General features: G+C 37.9%; 1 protein-coding gene across 2 annotated transcripts in view; it reads left to right on the top strand.

The window, feature by feature from the left end:
- Positions 1-21941, top strand: part of ADAMTSL1 (ADAMTS like 1) — a 1105223-nt gene that overhangs the window by 801992 nt on the left and 281290 nt on the right. For both annotated transcript variants that reach the window (XM_018051922.1, XM_005683638.3), the window contains 2 exons: positions 13010-13084; positions 18095-18252. In XM_018051922.1, coding sequence (XP_017907411.1) covers positions 13010-13084; positions 18095-18252 — 233 coding nt within the window. The remainder of the gene's footprint in view (positions 1-13009; positions 13085-18094; positions 18253-21941) is intronic.

Below are 21941 nucleotides of genomic sequence, written 5' to 3'. Positions count from 1 at the left end.
CTAAAAGCCAGCCACACAATCTTCTCAAACTCCTTATAGCCATATTCCCCGCACTGAATTCATTTCCTCCTGAACTTACACCCAGATTTTCCCCGTATGTTATCAAACCTCAGGGGAATAAAGAAAAAAAAAATGGAGAGTGGAGAAAGACCATGGTGGAAAGTGCCAGAAGGAAAAGGAGAAGTAGGAGAAACTTATCAAGTGGCTGCCATTTGCTGATGAATGAAAAACAAACCATCTTTGTAATAAAAGACATTATTATTACCTAATACAAATGCAGAAAACAGACATAAGCTGCACCAAGGCTGAGCACTGAAGAATTGATGCTTTTGAAGTGTGGTGTTAGAGAAGACTCTTGAGAGTCCCTTGGACTGCAAGGAGATCCAACCAGTCCATTCTAAAGGAGATCAGTCCTGGGTGTTCTTTGGAAGGAATGATGCTAAAGCTGAAACTCCAGTACTTTGGCCACCTCATGAGAAGAGTTGACTCATTGGAAAAGACTCTGATGCTGGGAGGGATTGGGGGCAGGAGGAGAAGGGGATGACAGAGGATGAGATGGCTGGATGGCATCACTGACTCGATGGACGTGAGTCTGAGTGAACTCGGGAGATGGTGATGGACAGGGAGACCTGGCGTGCTGCGATTCATGGGGTCGCAAGGAGTTGGACACGACTGAGCGACTGAACTGAACTGAAGGCACTCTTGCCCTCCTTTTGAAGGAAAAGGCTGTCTACTGAGAGCCTTCAGCCTTTCCATTTTTCCAGATCACTTTTTCCTACTTCCCCAACCCAATGAAAAAATTATCAAATTTAGCTTATATTAACTTACTTTTGATTTTTGAAATTAAAAACTCATTTTTTCTCAAATTTTTTGAACTTTTTATTTTGTATTGAAGTATAGCTGATTAGCAATGTGATAGTTTCAGGTGGACATCAAAGGGACTCAGCCATACATATACATATATTCATTCTCCCCCAAACTTTCTCCCATCCAGGCTACCACATAACATTGAGCAGAGTTCCATGTGCTATATAGAACAACCTTGTTTGTTATCCGTTTTAAACATAGCAGTGTGTACCTGTCCATCCCAATCAAAATATTACTGGCTTGTACTATATTGTGTATTCTCCGTATATACTCAGAATACACTTAGATCCAAAACCAGCCTATATGATATCAATCTGATGTCTCCAGTTTTGCAGACCTGTCAAATGTATCTGTGTGTTTTGAAAATATCTTGGTATCTGAAAGTTCTCTCTCTGTCTCCCTTGGGTGGTGAGGGCTAGATAAACTAAATTATATCAAGATAAAATGAAGCTCCTAATACCCAACTTTCCCTCTCAGACTGTGCTTATGTTGATTTATAATGGCTATGAGTAAATATATTCTGGGGTTATCATGCTGACTCAAAGATATTGAGATAAAGGATATTTATAATAAAAGACAGGCCTAATATTGTCAAGTAGAAAATACATATGATTTTTTTTTAGGAAAAGCACAAAACTCTAAAGAAATTTCACTTTGTATCTGACTTCAGGCTATACTCACAAGTCACTTATTCACTCATTCAACAGCAATTCACTCATTCATTTATTCAGCACCAAATGTTTCTTGGGTACCTGCTATGTGCTGAGGAACTGTTATAGGTGCTGGAAACACAGGAAAGAGCAAAACAGACCAAAGTCTATTTTTTTCATGGGGCTTGCTTACTAGTGTTAGGGGCAGGCAAAGAGACTAAATGAATAAATTAATTAAATGTATATGTGTCATGTGGTGATACATAGAAAAAAGTAAAACAGAGAAGGAAAAAAAGTAGACATAGAAAAGTCATAGGAAAAAGTAAAACTGAGTGGGGAAAGGGAGGGAGGTGAGAGTTTGGGAATGCATGTAAGAATTAAAGATTTTAAAATTTAAAAAATAAAAAAAATAAATAAAAATTAAAAAAAAAAAAAGAAGAACTAGAGACAGGGACGGACTGGCAGCCAAAGGTACTGGAGGGAATTGCAGCTTTAAATAGGTTAGTAAGAAAACATTCGCTGATAAAATGGCATTTTGAGCAAGGATCTAAGGGAGATACAGATAGAGTCACATGCACGAGGCAGGGGGAAGGAAATTCCAGGCATAGAGAAGAGCATGTGCAAGGGTCCTGAGGTAGAGACATTCTTGACATATTTCTTGACGTGTAGAGAAGCTGATGTAACTGAAGTAAAGAGAGTTTAAAGACTAGAGGAAAGTAAGAAGGCAGGACAACTGTGAGGAGGGATAAAGAATGGTACAGATGTTGTAGGATTTTATAGGGGCTTGGGCTGTTAGTCTGAATAAGATGAGAAGTTACAGGAAGATTTTGAGCAGAGTAGTGACTTCATTTGGTTTATGTTTTAAAGTATCACTCTATATGCTCTGTTGAGAATAGACTATGGTGGGTCTAACTGTGGCTATAATAAGAGCAGTCAAGAAGTCCAGCTGGGTATGAGGATGACATGGACCATGGTAGTATATCCCATGCTGGGTAAACTGCATTTCTTTGAGTCCAAGACACCATTGATTGAGAGATGTGCCATTATTTTATGCACCATTAAGTGGGGGAGGAGGGGAAAGCCTCTGTTGAAATTAAGAAACTATGACACAATGCCTTCTGACTACTTAGGGATTTTTGTTGTTCAGTTGCTCAGACGGGTCCAATTCTTTGCAATTCCATGGACTGCAGTATGCCAGGCTTCCCTGTCCTTCACAGACTCCCAGGGTTTGCTCAAACTCATGTCTACTGAATCAGTGATGCCATCCAACCATCTCATCCTCTCTTGTCCCCTTCTTCTGCTGCCTTCAGTATTTCCCAGTATCAGGTTCTTCTCAATGAGTCCACTCTTTGCATCAGATGGCCAAAATATTGGAGCTTCACCTTCAGCATCAGTCCTTCCAGTGAGTATTCAGGGTTGATTTCCTTTAGGACTGACTGGTTTGATCTCCTTGCAGTCCATAGGACTCTCAAGAGTCTTGTCCAGCACCACAGCTTGAAAACATCAGTATTCTTTGGCACTCGGCCTTCTTTATGGCCCAACTCTCATATCCATGCATGACTACTGGAAAAACCACAGCTTTGAATAGACAGACCTTTGTCAGCAAAGTGATGTCTCTGGTTTTGAATATGCTGTCTAGTTTTGTCATAGCTTTTCTTCCAAGAAGCAAGTGTCTTTTGATTTCATGGCTGCAGTCACCATCCACAGTGATTTTGGAGCCAAGAAAATAAAATCTGTCACTGTTTCCATTTTTCCCCCAACTATTTGCCATAAAGTGATGGGACCAGATGCCATGATCTTATTTTTTTGAATGCTGAGTTTAAGACAGCTTTTTCACTCTCCTCTTTTATCTTCATCAAGAGATTCTTTATTTCCTCTTGGTTTTCTGCCATAATAGTGGTGTCATCTGCATATCTGTGCTCTGCATTCTTGTCATCACTTGATATTGTCAGTATTTTTTATTTTAGCCATTCTGACTGGTGTGTAGTGGTATCTCATCATTGTTTTAATTTGCATTATATATATGGATTTTGTATATATAAATAATAGCTTATGATTTTGAACATATTCTTAGGTTGTATTAGTTCCCAGTTGCTGCTGTAACACATAACCACAAACTTAGTGGCTTAAAGCAACACAATTATTTTACAGTTCTGGAGAGTCAGAAGTCTATAGTAGGTCTTGCTGAACTAAAATCAAGGTGTTAGCCGGGCTGTATTTCTTCTGAAGGGTCCATTTTCTTTGATTTTTCAGTTTTTGAAGGCTGTCTACAAGCCTTGGCATCTACAAAGCCAGTAACAGCATCTTCAGATCTTTCTATGACTCTAACCACCTGTTCTCTCTCCCTCTTCCAGTTTAAAAAGTTTGTGGTTATATTTGGCCTACCTAGATAATCTAAGGTACTCTTTCTATTTTAAGGTGAGCTGATTAGCAACGTTTTTCATCAGCAACCTTAATTCCCCCTTTTCATGTAACATATTCATAGGTTCTGGGGCTTAGGATATGGATGTCTTTGGCAAGAGGAAGGGTGAGGAATTATTCTGCTGGTCACACATGTGCTTATTTCCTCCTTGATGTAGTATTAATTAAAGTTACTTGCCAGTTTTTTAAACAAGCTTTTTTGGTTTTCTGCTTTTGAGTGTTGAGAGTTTACATGTGCTGAGAACAAGTCCTTTGTTGGATTTGCAACTTAAAAATATTTATACCTTCTTTTTTCAAAGTTGCTCAACTTTATCTTTCACAAAGCAAAAGCTTTGAATTTTGATGAATACCAGTTTATTTTTCTCTTTCCATGGATGGTGCCTTTAATATTATATCTAAGAACTCCTTGCCTAATCCCAGGTCACAAAACTTTCTTCTGTGTCTTCTTCTGAAAGAGTTATAGTTTTATATTTTACCTTTAGATCTAGGACCTCTTTTCAGTTAATTTTTATATAAAGTATAAGTTTTATGTGTAGGTTGGATTTTTTGTTTAAGGATGTCCAATTCTTTCAGCCATTTGTTGAAAAGTTGATCTTTTCTCCCTTGAGTTGTTTTTAAAACTATCAGAAATTCATTGTCTGTTTCAGTGTGGGTCTGTTCTGGGCTCTCTCTTCTAATCTTTGTGCCAGTTCTTTCACCAATACTACATTGTCTTAGTTATTGTAACTTTAAGCCTTAAAATCAGGTAGTGTGATTTCTCTAATTTTATTCTCCCTTTCAAATTCATTTTGGCTATTATATACTAATTCCTTTGACCTTCCATATAAATTTTACAATATGTCCATATATACAGAAAATCTTGCTGGGACTTTCAATTTCCTTAATTCTATAGGTAGATTTGGAGGGAATTGATATATTTTATATGTGATGATTTCAACCTATGAGCGCTTCATGTCTAGGCATTTATTTAGATCTTCTTTGATTGCTTCATCAGTCTTTTTTTAATTTTCAGCATATATTTCAGTTAGGCTTATACCTCTTTCAATATTTTGCAGCTATTACAAAGGACATCATATTTTCTATTTTAGTTTCCAGTTGTGTATAACTAGTTTATTTTGGCTATTTTGTGAACTTGCTAAACTCACTACATAGTTCTGAGAGTTTTTGAATTTTCTGCATAAACAATCATGTTGTTTACAAATAAGGATGGCTTTAGTTTCTCCATTTCTATTTGTAAACCACTTATTTATTTATGGCCTTACCATACTGGCAAGGATGTCCAATGCAGTGTTGAACAGATATGGCAAGAATGGCTGTTCTTAACTTACTGTCAATCTTAAGGGGGAAAGCATTCAGTTTTGCACCATTGAGTATGATTTTAGCTGTGGGTTTTTTGATAAATGCTCTTTATCACCTTGAAGAATTTCTGTTCTATTCCTAATCTGCTGAGCATTATTCTCTTGAATGGATGTTCAATTTTGTCCAGTGTTTTTTCTACCTCAACTGATATGATCATGTGAAAGTTCCTTAAACTTTTATTATAATGGATAACATTAATTGATTTTCAAATAATCAACCTTGTATTCCTGAGATAAACTCAACTAAATCATGATGTTATTCTTTATATGAATTACTGAATTTGATTTTCCAGTATATTGTTTGTGAGTTTTTAACATCTATGTTCATGAGAGATAGTTGTGCATTTTGTCCTTTTTTTATACCATCTTTGTCTGCTTTTGTTATCAGCATGATTCATACCATGAATTGGGAAGTCTGTTCACTTCTCTTCTGTTTCATGGAAGAGAATGTGTTTGGTGGAACAGATTGATGTTATTTCTTCTTCATGTGCTTGATAGTATTTATCAGTGAAATTCTTTGGACCTGGAGTTTTTGTTGTTGTTGTTGTTTTTACTAAAGTTTTTCAACATAAGGAATAGCGTTATAGTAACTGTTTTAATTTATTTATTTTTCTTTTTAAGTATGAGTGTATTTGAGGGAGTTACTTTGCATGCTGGGTAATTTTTGACCTAATTTCAGACACTGCTAATTTTATCTTCTTGGATACTAGATATTTTCGTATTCCTGTAAATATTCCTGACTTTCGCTCTAGAAGCAGTTACTTGGAATCAGTTTGATCCTTTTGGTTCTTAAAATTTGATAGATGCACCAAAGTCACATTTGGATTAGTGGTAACTAATGTGCCCTGCTACTGAGACAAGACCCTTCTGAATACTCAATGTTCTGTGAATTATTTAATTTTCCAGCCTGGCTGCTGGAATGATATATTCTCAGTCACAGAATTTATGTTGATTCTATTTTGTATTTCCCTGTTTGTGTAGTTCTTTTCCTGGCCTCAGGTTGCTTTTTCACATGCATGTACTGAGATTGTTTTTTCACATACATGTACTGATTAGTATATTGGACACCTAAAAGGAATGGTCTTAAATCTCCAGAGTTGTCTATGTGTTACTCTCTTCTCTCTGAACACAGAGGGATAACCTGTCCTTCAAACTCTAGTCACTTTGATGTCTTTGGACCCTTATTAGCTTTGTCTCCTTAGCTCAGGGAAGCCTCCAAGCTCTATCCAAGTTCCCACTTCCATGGATGGCCTGGAAAAGTCTTTCAAGGCAGAATTCTGGCTGGGCAGTGTTAAGGTTCTTCTCTTGTTTTCCTGAATCCCAGAAATTGCTGTCCTTTTTTGCTTAATATTCAGGGTCTTGAAAGCCAATGTTTCATACAGTTTTTTTCTGACTGCTTGATTGTTTCAGGCAGGAGGTTAAGCCTGGGCCCTGTTCCTTCATCTTGACAGGAAACAGAAGTTTTGACCCTGGGTTCTTGATTCAGGTTTGCAATTATGTAGAAGTAGCCTGCTTTCGGCTCCCACTTTGGAAATGTTAAGTGCTTTTGATTCCTTATCTCCTTACAACTCCCACAACAATTTGATTCCAAGAGGTTAAATACCGTGTTCCACTATTGTCTTGTCTTCTTCCAAGCTGCTGACATCCATTTTGCAAATTTGATGTATTGCCTGTTTTGATGTTGGTTGGTACCTATGTAGGCAAAGATAACTGTGATAGGGATACTACCTCTGTGAGAGAGAATATAAATGCTACTGACGGTGCAGTGCATTCTGACTTTATATATATACATATATCTATATTCTGATGTGAACAATTGTTCCTCTTAGAATCAATTAAATATGATATTTTGACTCTAGTGACAATAAGACTTTGTAACTGATTAGAGGTAAAGGTGAATTCAAGGGTATCTCCAAAGTTTTTGACCTAGGCATCTGTAGGGATGAAGTTCCTCAGCTAGAGAGAAGACTACACTTTGTCTGGCCTGTCCAAAATTCATCCTTCATTGTGCCAGTGCTGATAAACAGTAGGGGTGGGGAGAGGTTTTGAAAGACTCAAACCCTCAGTCTCACCTTAGTTTGTTGTATATATTTTAATAATAATAAAGTTGTCATGAAGAGAAAAACAAAAAGCCATTCAAATCTCCTCAAGATTGGCAGACTATTGGGAATTCCCTGGCAGTCCAGTGGTTAGGACACCACACTACACTGCCAGGGGTGTGGGTTGGATCTCCCTGGTTGGGGAACTAAGATCCTGCATGCCATATGGTATGACTAAATATTAAAAAAAAAAAAAAAGATTGACAAACTAGTTTTTGACTTAAGTATGGTTAATTTACAATATTGTTAGTTTCTGGTATACAGCAAAGTGATTCAGTTATGTGTGTGTGTGTGTGTGTGCTGTGCTTAGTCATGTCCAACTCTTTGCGACCCTATGGACTGTAGCCTGCCAGGTTCCTCTGTCCATGGTGATTCTCCTGGCAAGAATACTAGAGTGGATTGCCATGCTTTCCTCCAGGGGATCTTCCCAACTCAGGGATCAAATCCAGGTCTCACGCATTGCAGGTGGACTCTTTACGTCTGAACCACCAGGGAAGCCTATATATGTATGTGTGTATATGTGTAATACACATATCATTTCATATATGTGTATATATATTCTTTTTCATATTCTCTTCTATTATGGTCTGTTATTGTATTGAATGTAGTTCCCTGTGCTATACAGTAGGACTTTGCTATTTCTCTATTTTGTATGTAGTAGTTTGTATCTGCTAACCCAAAACTCCTAATTTATCCCTTTCCCATCCCCTTTCTTCTCTGTTAACCATAAATTTGTTTTCTACATCTGTGAGTCCGTTTTCTGTTTTGTAAATAAGTTCATTTGTGTCATATTTTAGATTCCACATATAAGTGATATATTTGTCTTTCTCTGTCTCACTTACTTCACTTAGTATGATTTCAATATCTCTGCATGTTGCTAAAAATGGTATTATTTCATTCCCTTTTTTAGTGGTGTAGTATTGCATTGTTTTCATCTATGTATCATACGTCTTATTTATCCATTCATCTGTCAATGGACATTTAGGTTGCTTCCATTAGCACATTATTTTTATCTGTAGCTAACTATGTTAACAGTGGCTCTTTCATTTAAAAAATAATAATAAGATTAACTATCAGCTTCATAAGCTTACAGAGAAGAATCTCTAAAAGCATGAAACTTACCAACAGATCTAAAAACAAGACAAGCTCAGATATCAGGATGGGAAATCCTGTCTTTTAAAAAATTATTATTGTCAATTTTTCTGATACAGCAATGAATCACATGAATAAATCCATGTATGACAAAATTAAAAACAAATATAAAAGGTTTATTGAAAGATGTGAAATATGCATACATTTGTAGATTTTTGAGGAAATATTTTAGGTAAAATTCTTGAGAACAGTTTTTTTGGGGAAAGGTCTTTTACATCCTATAAAAGTGAGATGACAGAATTTATGATTCCCATGGAAAACTTGTCTCTTTAACTGAGAGAGATTATCTAATTTCTGAAGGAAGTCAGAATTGTTTACTAATAACCTAGAAATATGTTCTGATCATTGACATCATGGTTCTGTCAACAAAGCCAGAACACATTAGAGCAGATTCATTTGATCATAGGGCAGTGTGCCTTCGTGGGAAGGTCATCCAAGAAATGCACAGCATGGTAAGAAAGAATGTAGCCACCTACCTTACTAGCCATACCAACCAAATTAATCATTCAGAAGATAGGTGATAAAACCAGCCTTCTCACACATTTTCTAGTGTCTTTTTTTAACCATTTTAAATTGAAGTATAGTTAATTTGCAGTGTTGTTAGTTCTGTGTATACAGCAAGGTGATTCAGTTATACAGCAAAGTGATTCAGTTATACAAACACACCCATATATATATTCTTTTTCAGATTATTTTGCATTATAGGTTATTGTAAGATATTGAATATAGCTCCCTGTGCTATATAGTCCTTGTTGTTTATCTATTTTATATATAGTAGTGTGTATGTATATATATGTATATATATATATACATATATCCCAAATTCCTAGTTTATCTCCCTCCCCCACTTGCTATCCCCTTTGGTAATTATAAGTTTGTTTTCTGTACCTGTGAGTCTGTTTCTATTTCATAAATAAGTTCACTTGTATATTTTTTAAGATTCCATATATATGTGATATTACATGATGTTTGACTTATTTCACTTAGTATGATAATCTCTGGGTTCATCCATATTGCTGCAAATGGCATTATTTCATTATTTTTCATGGCTAAGTAATAGTCCATTGTGCATTGGAATCTTCTTTATCCATTCATCTGTTGACAGGCATTTAGGTTGCTTCTGTGTTTTGGCTGTTGTAAATAGTGCTGCAATGAACATTGAGTCGGTGGTGATTTGGTCACTAAGTCGTGTCTGACACTTGGGACTCCATGGACCATAGCTGTCAGGCTCCTCTGTCCGTGGGTTTCTCTAGGCAAGAATACTGGAGTGGGTTGCCATTTCCTTCTTCAAGAACACTGAGTTGCATGTATCTTTTTGAATTACGGTTTTCACTGGATATATGTTCAGAGTGGAATTGCTGGATCATATGGAAGCTCTATTTTTAGTTTTTTAAGGAACCTCCATACTGTTCTCCATAGTGGCTGCACCAGTTTACTTTCCCACAACAGTGTAGGAGGATTCCCTTTCCTCCACTCCCTCTTCTCCAGTATCTTAAACACCTCTCTGTCCACCATACTGTATTAGACAGCAAGTAGAAGAATCTTCCAACCCATCCCTAATTATTGAGAATTTATCATCAAATGAAACAACTTTTAACACATCTATAACTCAAAGACTGGCTTTTTATCAATATATGGCAAATAAAATTAATTTTTTTCCCATCTTACTTTTTGCCAAATGAAGAGCACCATATCTCAAAGTATATTTTTAGATGTATCAGCCAGTGTGAAAAGACAATACATAAAAAGTTTCCATGGGTAAACACATTGGGAACACACTAGTTAAATAGAGTGAAATGGAATTATTTGGTTCAGGGATCTTAAGAAACTAATGTGCTTGGGAATTTCCATGATTGGAGTATGGTATGTGGTATTTCCCTGCATATTTTATCTTAGGTCCCTTTTGTAGGAACCATCATGTAGGACTGATGGTTTGTCTTCTTTGTCACCGAATATGTACCTGATATGTGGACTTCCCTGGTGACTCAGCAGTAAAGAGTTTGCCTGCAATGCAGGAGATGTGGCTTCGATCCCTGGGTTGGGAAGATCCCTTAGGGAAGGAAATGGCAACCTACCCCTGTATTTTTGCCTGGGAAATCCCATGAACAGAGGAGCCTTGTGTGCTTCAGTCCTTGGGGTCACAAAGATTCAGACACAGCTTAGCAACTAAACAACAACATGAAGCTTGATACTAGGAGACACTCAGATAATATCTATGGAATAAAATAATGAATTTGGCAGTTGCCTGATGACCTACCAGTTGTCTATTCACCCTTTATAGAACCATAGGAGGATAAGTAGGGACTCTTCCTACATCTGATGCTGTGCATTGCTGACTGTTCAAGTTGGCACTAGCCCGAATTCTCCATTTTTCTCTTTGACACGGCAAGGGCAGCGGGCAATCTGGAGACATTCCATCTTGCCTGGTCTACTCTCTCCATCCTACCCTTTTCCCTCAACAACCTTCTAGGCTCTTCTCCATCTTCCTTGGGGAATGTACAAAGGTGACTGTGCCAGCCAAAAGCTTGAGTTAATTGGGTTAATGCTCCCGCATGTGGGAGTCACTTCTCAGCAGAACAAGAGGGACACTGCTGAGCCATGTGGGGGTCAGAAGCCCACTGCTGAGCACTGCAGGGCCAGAGAGCTTTCCTTTTACTTGCACTTTACTTGACCTATGGATAAACAAAGACTTTCTATTTCTAGATAGCCCATTGTTTTAACTGCTTTGAGCTTCTTTTATAAGCTTAAATACCCATGGCTTAATGCAAGATGTTTAAAGCTCTATGGGCCCAGTCTCAACATTTGTTTTCCTTTTCTGTATTCCCTTTATGTATTTTGTTCTTCTGTGCCACAAACTCTTAGCTATCCAAAATCCAGCCTTTTCTTTAACAGTGCCTGGCATTAAAAAAACAACTAAAAGGTTGTAATGTGTGTAGAATGTTCAATATTGTAGAAAACTTGAGAAATGTAACCTTTTAGGGAAGAAATTGAGAGCATATGATTCTTCTTTCTCATTCAGCTGGCTATGAGCTCCGGGCCTTGGAGCATAAAAACATCATCAAAGTAAACAGCATTTCAGTCCCTGTCCTTAAGGAGACTTGGAATAGACAGATAAAATGATATTTACAAAATACCTACTGTGTTCCAGACTATATGTCTGCTTGGTATACATATCTATAGTCATACTTACATCTGCTAACAGTAGTATTGTGAAGTAAGTGTTGGTTTCACTGTTTTACAAACAGAGAAACGAAGAGTCAGAGAAGTTAGAGAATGTCTGAAATTCATTTATTGAAATTAAATTCTGCCAAAGACAGGATGATAATGTTAAGGTTCAGAGAAATTGGCTAGCTTTGGGGATTCTTTTACTCAAATGAAATTCTTCCAGTGATAGGATGGTAATGTATAATGCTGGAAAGATGTGAAACAAAGAATCCCACAGAGTTTCTGAATATGCTGATGAGTTTAAAAATACCTGCCTTTCTGTTATCTTCTGAAATGCCCTCCTGGTCTTTGACTTTCCGTTACTTATTATACTTCTCAGAGGCCTCATTTCTTCACCGTCAAATCGGAATGGTAGCATCCTCTTTGCCCTTATTATAAGTTTGAGGTGACGGAAGAAATAGTAAAGTTTAGGAGAAAGTGAAATTCTTCAGTGCTATGCAAATATAAAGGGTTCACTTCACAAATAGAGTTCTAAATGAGCACACCTATGATGTGTTTGAGATACGTGTTATTTTCCTCTAATTTTTTAGCAAATGTAGGTTTGAGGAGTGCTTCCACTGAATTGTGGCTCAGTTTTCAGATAGGATGAAAATTGAATAATTTCTAAAATAATCTCTGATTCAGTCAGTTTTTTAAAATTTTCAAAATCAAGAGAGAATGTTGGGGGAATGTTAATAAACATTTATGGGACACTCACAAAATATAGTATTAGCTGTAGATAGTGTGAAGGATATTAAAGAATGGAAAGCATGATTTCTGACCTAGAAAGTTGAAAAAATACAAGATAGTGCCTTCTAATCTGTGGTACTCATCCAACATACTCACTTTGCTCAAGGGAAATCCAGATTTTAATATAATAAAATCTTCTTTAGAGCATTAGAACTTATTTTCTTTTTGTAATTCTAAACAGTTGCTCCAGTTTAAAATATGAGGATACAGGATAAGTTTTTAACATTAGAAATGAACACTTGTAAATTCTTTTTTCAATATATCAAAATTCATGTATTTTTTTTCAAAGGTCAGATCCCTGTGAATTAGCAAGTGACCAGCTTTTTCAGCATATTTTATTTTGTAGAAAGTATAAATTTTGATTCCCACATATTGGTGTTCAGATTTTAAACACATTTTTAAAAGATTGCCATTTGGGGGTGTTTGTCAATCAGTGCCTTACATAGGACATAATCAGTAATTTTGTATCAAATCATGTGCTTTAAGATTCTGCTTTGTTTCTCTCTAGTGGACAACACAGTGGTTGGTATTCCCTATGGAAGCAGACATATTCGTCTTGTCTTAAAAGGACCTGATCACCTGTGTAAGTAAACTCAGTTGTTGGCTTTTGGATATTGAGAATTTTAGTCATTATCATTCTTCCCCTCCCCCCATAAAAGATTACAATTTAGGAATACAAATCTTAATTCTCTATCATAATGTGATATTTTGAACACTTCTATTTCTCTTTCAGTTGCCTAGGAGATAGCAGAAACCTCTCTGGTTATTACCTCTAACCACAGTCATCCTGAAAGATACAAAATTGATGCTTCCAATAGATTGTTCCTGAGTTAAGCACATGTTTATGATTTTGTGAATGTTATTTCTCATTCTCTCTCTTCTTCCTCTTCAGTCAATCTCAGTCTTTTCCTTGCCTCACCTCTTGTTTTTCTTCTTCTTTCCAACCTTCCCTCCCTTTTCTTCATTCTTTTAAATTTCTACTCTCATGCTCCAATTCAGAGGAACATAGAAACTCCTCACAATCTTAACCTGATGGCATTTAAAGAGAACTGTGGGGTCTAATTAAGCACACCAGGTAGAAAAGATAATGCAAGACCCTAACATCTTGAAGATAGCTTTTGGAATTCAGGATTGAAGGGTAATCATAACCCCAAAGATCAAATGGTAGCAGGGTCCCACCAGAGCCTGGGCAAGAATTGATCTTTAGTCATGCTAAGCCAGCAGTACATAGCCACATTTTTTTTTTTTACCATGTAGTGTTGTTTAGATGGAGACTTGTAAATCACAAGCAGAAAATTATAGGCTATAAACCAGGAGAGAATAGGACAGGATATGCCAGCATTCTCTGCAAAATTCACTTTCACTGAAAGACTTCTCTTCAGTTGGTCCCTTGAGCATTTCTGATCTCCTCTGCTGTGACTGTTCCTAGCTTCCTCCAGAGCCATCTATCATCTTCTGCTTTCTCTTCCCTCCCACACACTTGCCTAAGAAGCCAATTTAGGTAGCAAGCATTATCTTTTGGCAATTGGATTATAAATGAAATCATTCCAGAAAGACAAACAAGAGGGAGACAAATTGGAGCCTGTGAAAGTTCAGAGAGCCTACTGAAGTCTTTCTAAAAATAAAAATAATTGCATTTCATGGGAAAGGTGGGGTTTGAGAGGTCATGTGACATAAAGGAATAAGTAAGGTACAGTCCAGGCAAAGTCAAAAGATTCTGGGAAACCACCTTATATGGATCGAAGTCCTTTTTAAACCCTGAACAGCCCCCAAAAATATATTGTTCACATGTCCAAGAATGATATATGTTTGCACACTATTACCATTCAAATGATTTGTTTTTTCCCTTGAGAACTGGACAGAATTAACTGCTGGTATAACAACCTCAGTCAAAAAAAGTATTTTTCTGTGCAATGAGAGGCTAAAAAAAAAGTCTAGACCAGTCCATCACCAAATGGCAGACTTACTCCTCATTGCAGAAGAAAGGACCCACCCAAAGGAATAGATGTAAGAGGAAAATTCATTTTTTTTTTAATTTTTTTTTTTATTTTTTTTAAATTTTAAAATCTTTAATTCTTACATGCGTTCCCAAACATGACTTGCTAATCGTATGATTACTAAGAAGCTGAAGAATTGGCTTTGTTTGGTTTAATTACTCTAGAGATTGGATAGGTAAAGCTTCAGATGATAATCATAAATGATGAAAAGCAAAACAGAATCTGCTTTTTCTGCCAACAGGCATACTATTGATAACATACATATAAGTAAGGAAGTTTTGGTATTTGGAATATAACTCAGTAAAATAAATGTGTGAATAAATATTGCCCTGTTTTTCTTGCAGCCCTTTTATCCTTGAATCCCAGAAGCTGGCCCAATATGAGTCCAACTGTAAATATTTAGGGAGCTTCTCTAGTGGCTCAGATGGTAAAGAATCTGCCTGCAATGCAGGAGACCCAGGTTCAATCCCTGAGTCAAAAAGATCCACTGGAGAAAGGAATGGCTACTCACTGCAGTATTCTTGCCTGGAGAATTCCACAGAAAGAGGAGCCTAGTGGGCTACAGTCCATGGAGTCGCAAAGAGTTGGACACAACTAAGTGACTAACACACACTCCAGGACATGAGTAGAGAGTCTGTCCAGGCCCAGCCCATCTTTAGTCAGAAGTATTTTGGGAAAGATAGCTGGGAGGCCTGGTGATGAAATTGAATCAGATACTCAGGCTTAGATCTTCATGAGTTTTCCAAAACCAAGTTAATTTATGTCCTGGAGATCCCTCCACAAATTAGCGGAGGCAGCTGGAGGAGGGAAGCGTAGGGAAAAGAGACACAGAGCTGTTGCTTTCCTCTGATGATAACCACTGTGCTCGTCGCACTCCATGTTGTCTCCACGTGCCTGATATTCTTCTTCGAGGTCCTCCCGGCACTGGGGCCTGGGTGGAAGGCCAGACCTACTCCCAGAGAAGGGCTGCTTGACTTCATCTGGGACATGGGCATTAATTAGATGCCATTTTCTACCCATTGCTATTCCTTCTAGTAGGAAACTTGAAGTAAACAACATCTAGAGTAATTTACTGTAACTATATTGGGTATCTTAGTGCCTCCAGAGACCTGAAAACTGTCCTTAACTCCAAAACCTCAATCTACAGAACATACAAGAGGGGAGTCATTCTGACTAAATGACTAGGAGACCCAGATCCTTACCCTACCAGGGATTGTTCCTGCTAAACAACCCCTGCCAAAACCAAGGGTCTTTGTGCAAGTTTTAAAACCATTGTTAGACTTAGTCTATCCATGTTTCTAGTGGAGGTCATGGAATTCCAGTTGAGCTATTTCAGATCCTAAAAGATGATGCTGTGAAAGCACTCCACTCAATAGGCCAGCAAATTAGGAAAACTCAGCAGTGGCCACAGGACTGGAAAAGGCCAGTTTTCATTCCAATCCCATAGAAAGGCAATGCCAAAGAATGCTCAAACTACCACACAGTTGCACTCATCTTACACACTAGCAAAGTAATGCTCAAATTTCTCCAAGCCAGGCTTCAATAGTATGTGAACCGTGCACTTCCAGATATTCAAGGTAGATTTAGAAAAGGGAGAGGAACCAGAGATCAAATTGTCAACATCCATTGGATTATCTAAAAAGCAAGATAGTTCCAGAAAAACATCTATTTCTGCTTTATTGACTATGCCAAAGCCTTTGACTGTGTGGATCACAGCAAACTGAGAAAAAGCCTTAAAGAGATGGGCATGCCAGACCACCCAACCTGACTCTTGAGAAATCTGTATGCAGGTCAGGAAGCAACGGTTAGAACTCAACATGGAACAACAGACTGGTTCCAAATCAGGAACGGAGTACATCAAGGCTGTATATTGTCACCCTGCTTATTTAACTTGTATGCAGAGTACGTCATGAGAAATGCTGGATTGGATGAAGCACAAGCTGGAATCAAGATTGCCAGGAGAAATATCAATAACCTCAGATATGCAGATGATACCACCCTTATGGCAAAAAGTGAAGAAGAACTAAATAGCCTCTTGATGAAAGTGAAGGAAAGTGAAAAAGTTGGCTTAAAGCCCAACATTCAGAAAATGAAGATCATGGCATCTGGTCCCATCACTTCATGGGAAATAGATGGGTAAACAGTGGAAACAGTGTCAGACTTTATTTTTCTGGGCTCCAAAATCACTGCAGATGGTGACTGCAGCCATGAAATTAAGATGCATACTCCTTGGAAGAAAAGTTATGACCAACCTAGACAGCATATTAAAAGCAGAGACATTACTTTGCCAACAAAGGTCTGTCTAGCCAAAGCTATGGTTTTTCCAGTAGTCATGTATGGATGTGAGAGTTGGACTATAAGGAGAGCTGAGCACTGAAGAATTGATGCTTTTGAACTGTGGTGTTGGAGAAGACTCTTGAGGGTCCCTTGGACTGCAAGGAGATCCAACCAGTACATCCTAAAGGAAATCAGTCCTGAATATTCATTGGAAGGACTGATGCTGAAGCTGAAACTCCAATACTTTGGCCCCCTAATGCGAAGAACTGACCCATTGGAAATGATTCTGATTCTGGGAAAGATTGAAGACGGGAGGAGAAGGGGACGACAGAGGATGAGATGGTTGGATGGCATCACCAACTCAATGGACATAAGTTTGAGTCAACTCTGGTAGTTGGTGATAGACAGCGAGGCCTGGCGTGCTGCAGTCCATGGGGTCACAAAGAGTCAGACATGACTGAGTGACTGAACTGAACCATGTTTCTTCATGCAGCAGGCAATTATTCTAAAGTTCTCAATCACATGAGAATTTAACCTGTTTTGAAGTATATATCAAAATTACCCTCCTCCCCAGCATGCTCTGATTTCCTAAAACAAAAGATGCTGCCTAGCTTTGTCACTGGGCAGATTCATATTGGAATGCCCCAGGGATCCAGACATTCTTCTCTCCATCCTAAGTTCTTATGAGATGCCATATAAGTACACAGGACTGAATTTTAAAAGGATTTTTAAAAGAAAGAGAAGTAAAGAGGATAGCTAGTTCTCTGTCTTTAAGCCAGTATAGTTTTCTTTTTTTTATTTTGAACAATAGCCCATGTGCAATAAGTAACCAGAAAGTATCAATAACTGCAAGGTAACACATGACTATCAAATTACCCAATGAGTGCTTGAGGAACACAGAGAGGTACCCTGGGTCTCGTAGAGAAAAAGGAAAACTACTGGGTAAATTCGAGACTGAGGGCTGTAAAGACTGAAATCAATAAGATGAATGGGGGATGAGATGGTTTAGTCCAAAGAATATGGTTGTGGTAAATTAAGGTACCCAAATGAAGTCATCCAGGGAATTGAAGATTTTTTGACAGGGAGCCCTGAATTCTTGATTAATAAGTTTTAAAATAATTTCATTTGCTGCATCAATTCCTATGTGATCCAGCAGTGCCTATCTATTTTGTTTCTATCACATTTGAAATATGTCAGCCCTATAAAGAATGATACTTCTCCCTGTTGTAGCTCTAGACCTTGTATGGGATGTGCTTGCGTGTGGTCTGTGGAAGCCCTGGGAACATCTTTCTTTCCTCTTCCTGTGTTTGATTATGTAGATCTGGAAACCAAAACCCTCCAGGGGGCTAAAGGTGAAAACAGTCTCAGCTCTACAGGCATCTTTCTTGTGGACAATTCTAGTGTGGACTTCCAGAAATTTCCAGACAAAGAGATACTGAGAATGGCTGGACCACTTACAGCAGATTTCATTGTCAAGGTGAGCCCATTTAGATACCTTGTTTTCAAGCCACATCTGAACTAGCATTACTTATAATCCCCTGAAGAAAGAGAGACTTTAGGCTTTGACATAGATTGGAAAGCTTGTTATCTAGGAAATGTTTAATTCAAGGGTGTTGAGCTACAGGTGCTGCAGCAGTAAAGAATCTGCCTGCCAGTGCAAGAGACTCGGGAGACGTGGGTACAATCCCTGGGCCAGGAATATCCCCTGGAGTAGGAAATGGCGTCCCACTACAGTATTCTTGCCTGGAAAATCACATGGACAGAGAATCCTGGTGGGCTACAGTCCTTGGGGTTGTAAAGACTCAGATGCAACTGAGCAAGCATGAGCTACTTTATAAGAACATGCAATAAGAACATGGAATAATTTTAAGGTTCTAGAAAAAAAATACGTACATTAATATATATTTGTGTGTGTATAAGCTAGTAAAAAGACCTCCCCTCAAAAAGCCAGCATATGATGAGTTAGGGATATGTACCATTTTTAAAACAAACTAGGGTACAGTCATTGACTCATATTAAGGTATCCTTAGTCAAGCAGAAAGGCAAATTAATGATCCATAGACTTTATCATGCTTCCAATTACAAGTTGTTTTTTTCCTCTTGTACTGGCAACAAGACCAAGTTGTTTCCTTCTATCAGAGCTTCCCTGCTCTTCAAGGTAATATGAAACACATTGCTGGAAGCAACATACACATTCTGTAGGGAAAATGTATTACTCAAAGAAATGTTTGGGAATCCCAATAAAATAAAACATATTTTCTTTCCTTCAGTAGGTTAGAAGGACTAGAAGGATTTCAGCTGTAAAGCTGTAAAACTTGTAATGTGTCCAGGACTCCATAAATTTTTCATCATGGGACCTGAAGCCAGAGGACATGTGATATAAGCCAAGGCTTGATGACCCCATGGCAGCTGGAAGTAGGGATGTATTTAGGAAAATGTGATGGGCAATGAGGTTGCATGAAAGAAGGGTTCCAGAGTTCTGTCCTCTGTCTCCATCTGCATGGTAACCCTTTTTAATTCAGTCCAGATGCCAGCTACATGACCATGAACAAGCACCCACAAACCATCAGAGATAGCTCACAATAGAAATAACATTGCAGGTAGTTAAATAATTTCAGTTTAACAAACAAATACAGTAAAAAATGAGAGCTATCTTAAGTTTTTGAAGCCCTTAGAATAAACAACTTACACTAATTTACCTAGTGGCCTTGTAAGAGTTAATACACATACTGAAAATATAGAGTTGAATTCAAGTAACATTATCCACACTGGAACAGTTCGCAAAATTGTCAAATGCATTTCACATGGCCAGCTGCCTTCTGCACATCACCCACAGGGACAATGAGCTCAATGTGTCCAAAATTGGACTTGTCTAGCCCCAGAAACCTACTTTATCTTCTTTATTTCTTGTGGAATACCACACTGTTTACCCAGCCAAGTCAGAAACCTGTGATTCACACCATTTCCCTTCTCCTGTACACCCCTAGTTAGACGTTAAACTTGGTCAGCTCTACCTCCATGCCATCTCTCAAGACTGTTCTTTCTTCTCCGTTCTTGCCACCCGTCTCTCAATTTAGGTCTATGTGTTTCTCACCTGAATTAACGTGATAGGCTCTGAATTAGTTTCCCAGCTGCTGAGCCATTGTCTATGCTGCCTTCAGAGTGAGTTTTCTAAAATCCAGAGTGTTTTCCCTGTTCATGATCCTGCATTGCCTCTCACTTCCACTCCTTGCTTTGGGACTAAAATGCAAAGTCATAGCCCAGCACGTGTAACTCTCAATAATCTGGATTCTGTCTACCTTTCCCACCTCAGCTGTGCTCTCCTGTTTCAGTCAACTGTATGACTGACAAGTCCCCCAACATCTTGCACTCTTTACCTTCACATAGAGCTGTGTCCTCTAGCTGCAATGTTCTTTTCTTCTTGCTTTCTCTTCCCTAACTCATATTTGTACCTCAGGACTTTCCCCTTCCAGAAGCATTCTGTGACTCGACCCTAGATTCCAATTTACATCACATCTCCCCTCTGTGTGTTCCTCAAAGGCAGAATTATATCTGTCTTCATAGCTCCGTAAAAAGCCCAATAAGCACCAACAAGTGCTGGATGAACAGAGGACTTTCACCACATGGCAGATGCTGAAGTGGGACAGAGGTGACATCTTCTTTCTGCCTGCAAGGACACTGAGCCTGAGGGAAGTTGAGTGATATTCCTTAGCTCAGGCCAATGACAAGCCAGGACCAAAGATCATGCCTCCTTACTTCTGCCTCCAACTCTTTTTAGTCATCTGTGTTGCTTCTAAGGGGGTTTCCTTGATGGCTCAGATGGTGAAGAATCCACCTGCAATGTGGGAGACTCGGGTTTGATCCCTGGGTCACGAAGATCCCCTGGAGAAGGGAATGGCTAAGAGGGTTTTTTTTTTTTTTCCTCTCTGTGTATAAGTACATATTAAAGGAAAAATTAACTTTGGGGAACTTTGTGATAACTTCCTAGATCCTAGCAACCTGTAAATATCTTCTTTCAAAAACAGGCCAAGCTATCATTTTAGTGATTTTTTCATTATATCCTGTTTGGTGACCTAGCTTCAGGTTGCAAATGAAAGGAGATGAAAGTTTCATTAGAAAAGATCAGAACCTAATAAATGTAAAATTAGTATAAAATAAATTATAATTTTTAAAAATCCTTTTACTCAAACTTGAAAATGAGCAAGATAATATAAGACGATATAAAATAAAAATAACAAAATTACTTTTATTCTCAGTGATTTATAATGAAGCAACCTTTTCTTCCTTAATTTTCCCCACAGAATAGCTGAAAATGAAAGATTACCTTTTGCTTATTTATCATCTTTCATGATTTTGGTGCTTAAAAATTATGTACACAGTTTATAATTCAGTTTTCAGTGTCATTCAAAGTATAATCTCTTTTGCATCATACACTTATTTAAGCAACAACTTCCTTTCTGAATGAAATATATCAGGCTCAGAATGGTAATCTCCAAGGAAGTTTATTGCCAAAATAACGTTTTTGCTTTTTTAAAAGAAAAAGACTTTTTGCATGAAAGAAAGATTTTTCTCACAGTGAGAATTGCTATATATTATTTTTTGGAATCTCTTTTTCTGACCACCTTTACAAATGGACTAAGCACTCATCTTTCTTCCTAGGGAAGCCATGTCTTCCAAAAATTTGTAATTCATATGTTGGCTATACATTTTTGGCAATGCTAGTGTAGAGGAGTAAAAAAGATAGACACTCTAGAATTGTGTATATTGTCCTGCTTCCTGGAGGTGTGACCTTGAGTATGTTGTTTTACCTCCTGGAGCCTATTACTCATTTGAAAAATGGTAATGAAAATCTCCCCACATAGAGTCTTTGTAAGGAATTGAATGAGGTAGTGTGTATAAAAGCAAATAGAACTGAATGACTTCCTTTCCATATTTTCAAATGCTTTAACTTCTGGTCAAACTTTTTACAATACTCTCTGTACACTATGGCATACAACCACTTCTCTGAAGATGGTCCGAGGTTGATTGATTTACAAGTGGTATACCCAGGAACAGTTTAGCAGGTGTAGCTATAAGACAAATGGATGTAGGCACACCTATAATCACATTAATTGTTGAGGATGATTGGCTATTGGCTAGATAATTATCTGACTTAGCATCCCCTTC

Source organism: Capra hircus, chromosome 8 (genome assembly GCF_001704415.2).
Source record: "Capra hircus breed San Clemente chromosome 8, ASM170441v1, whole genome shotgun sequence".
NCBI classification, from domain to species: domain Eukaryota; kingdom Metazoa; phylum Chordata; class Mammalia; order Artiodactyla; family Bovidae; genus Capra; species Capra hircus.
This window is presented reverse-complemented; position numbering and strand designations above follow the sequence as displayed.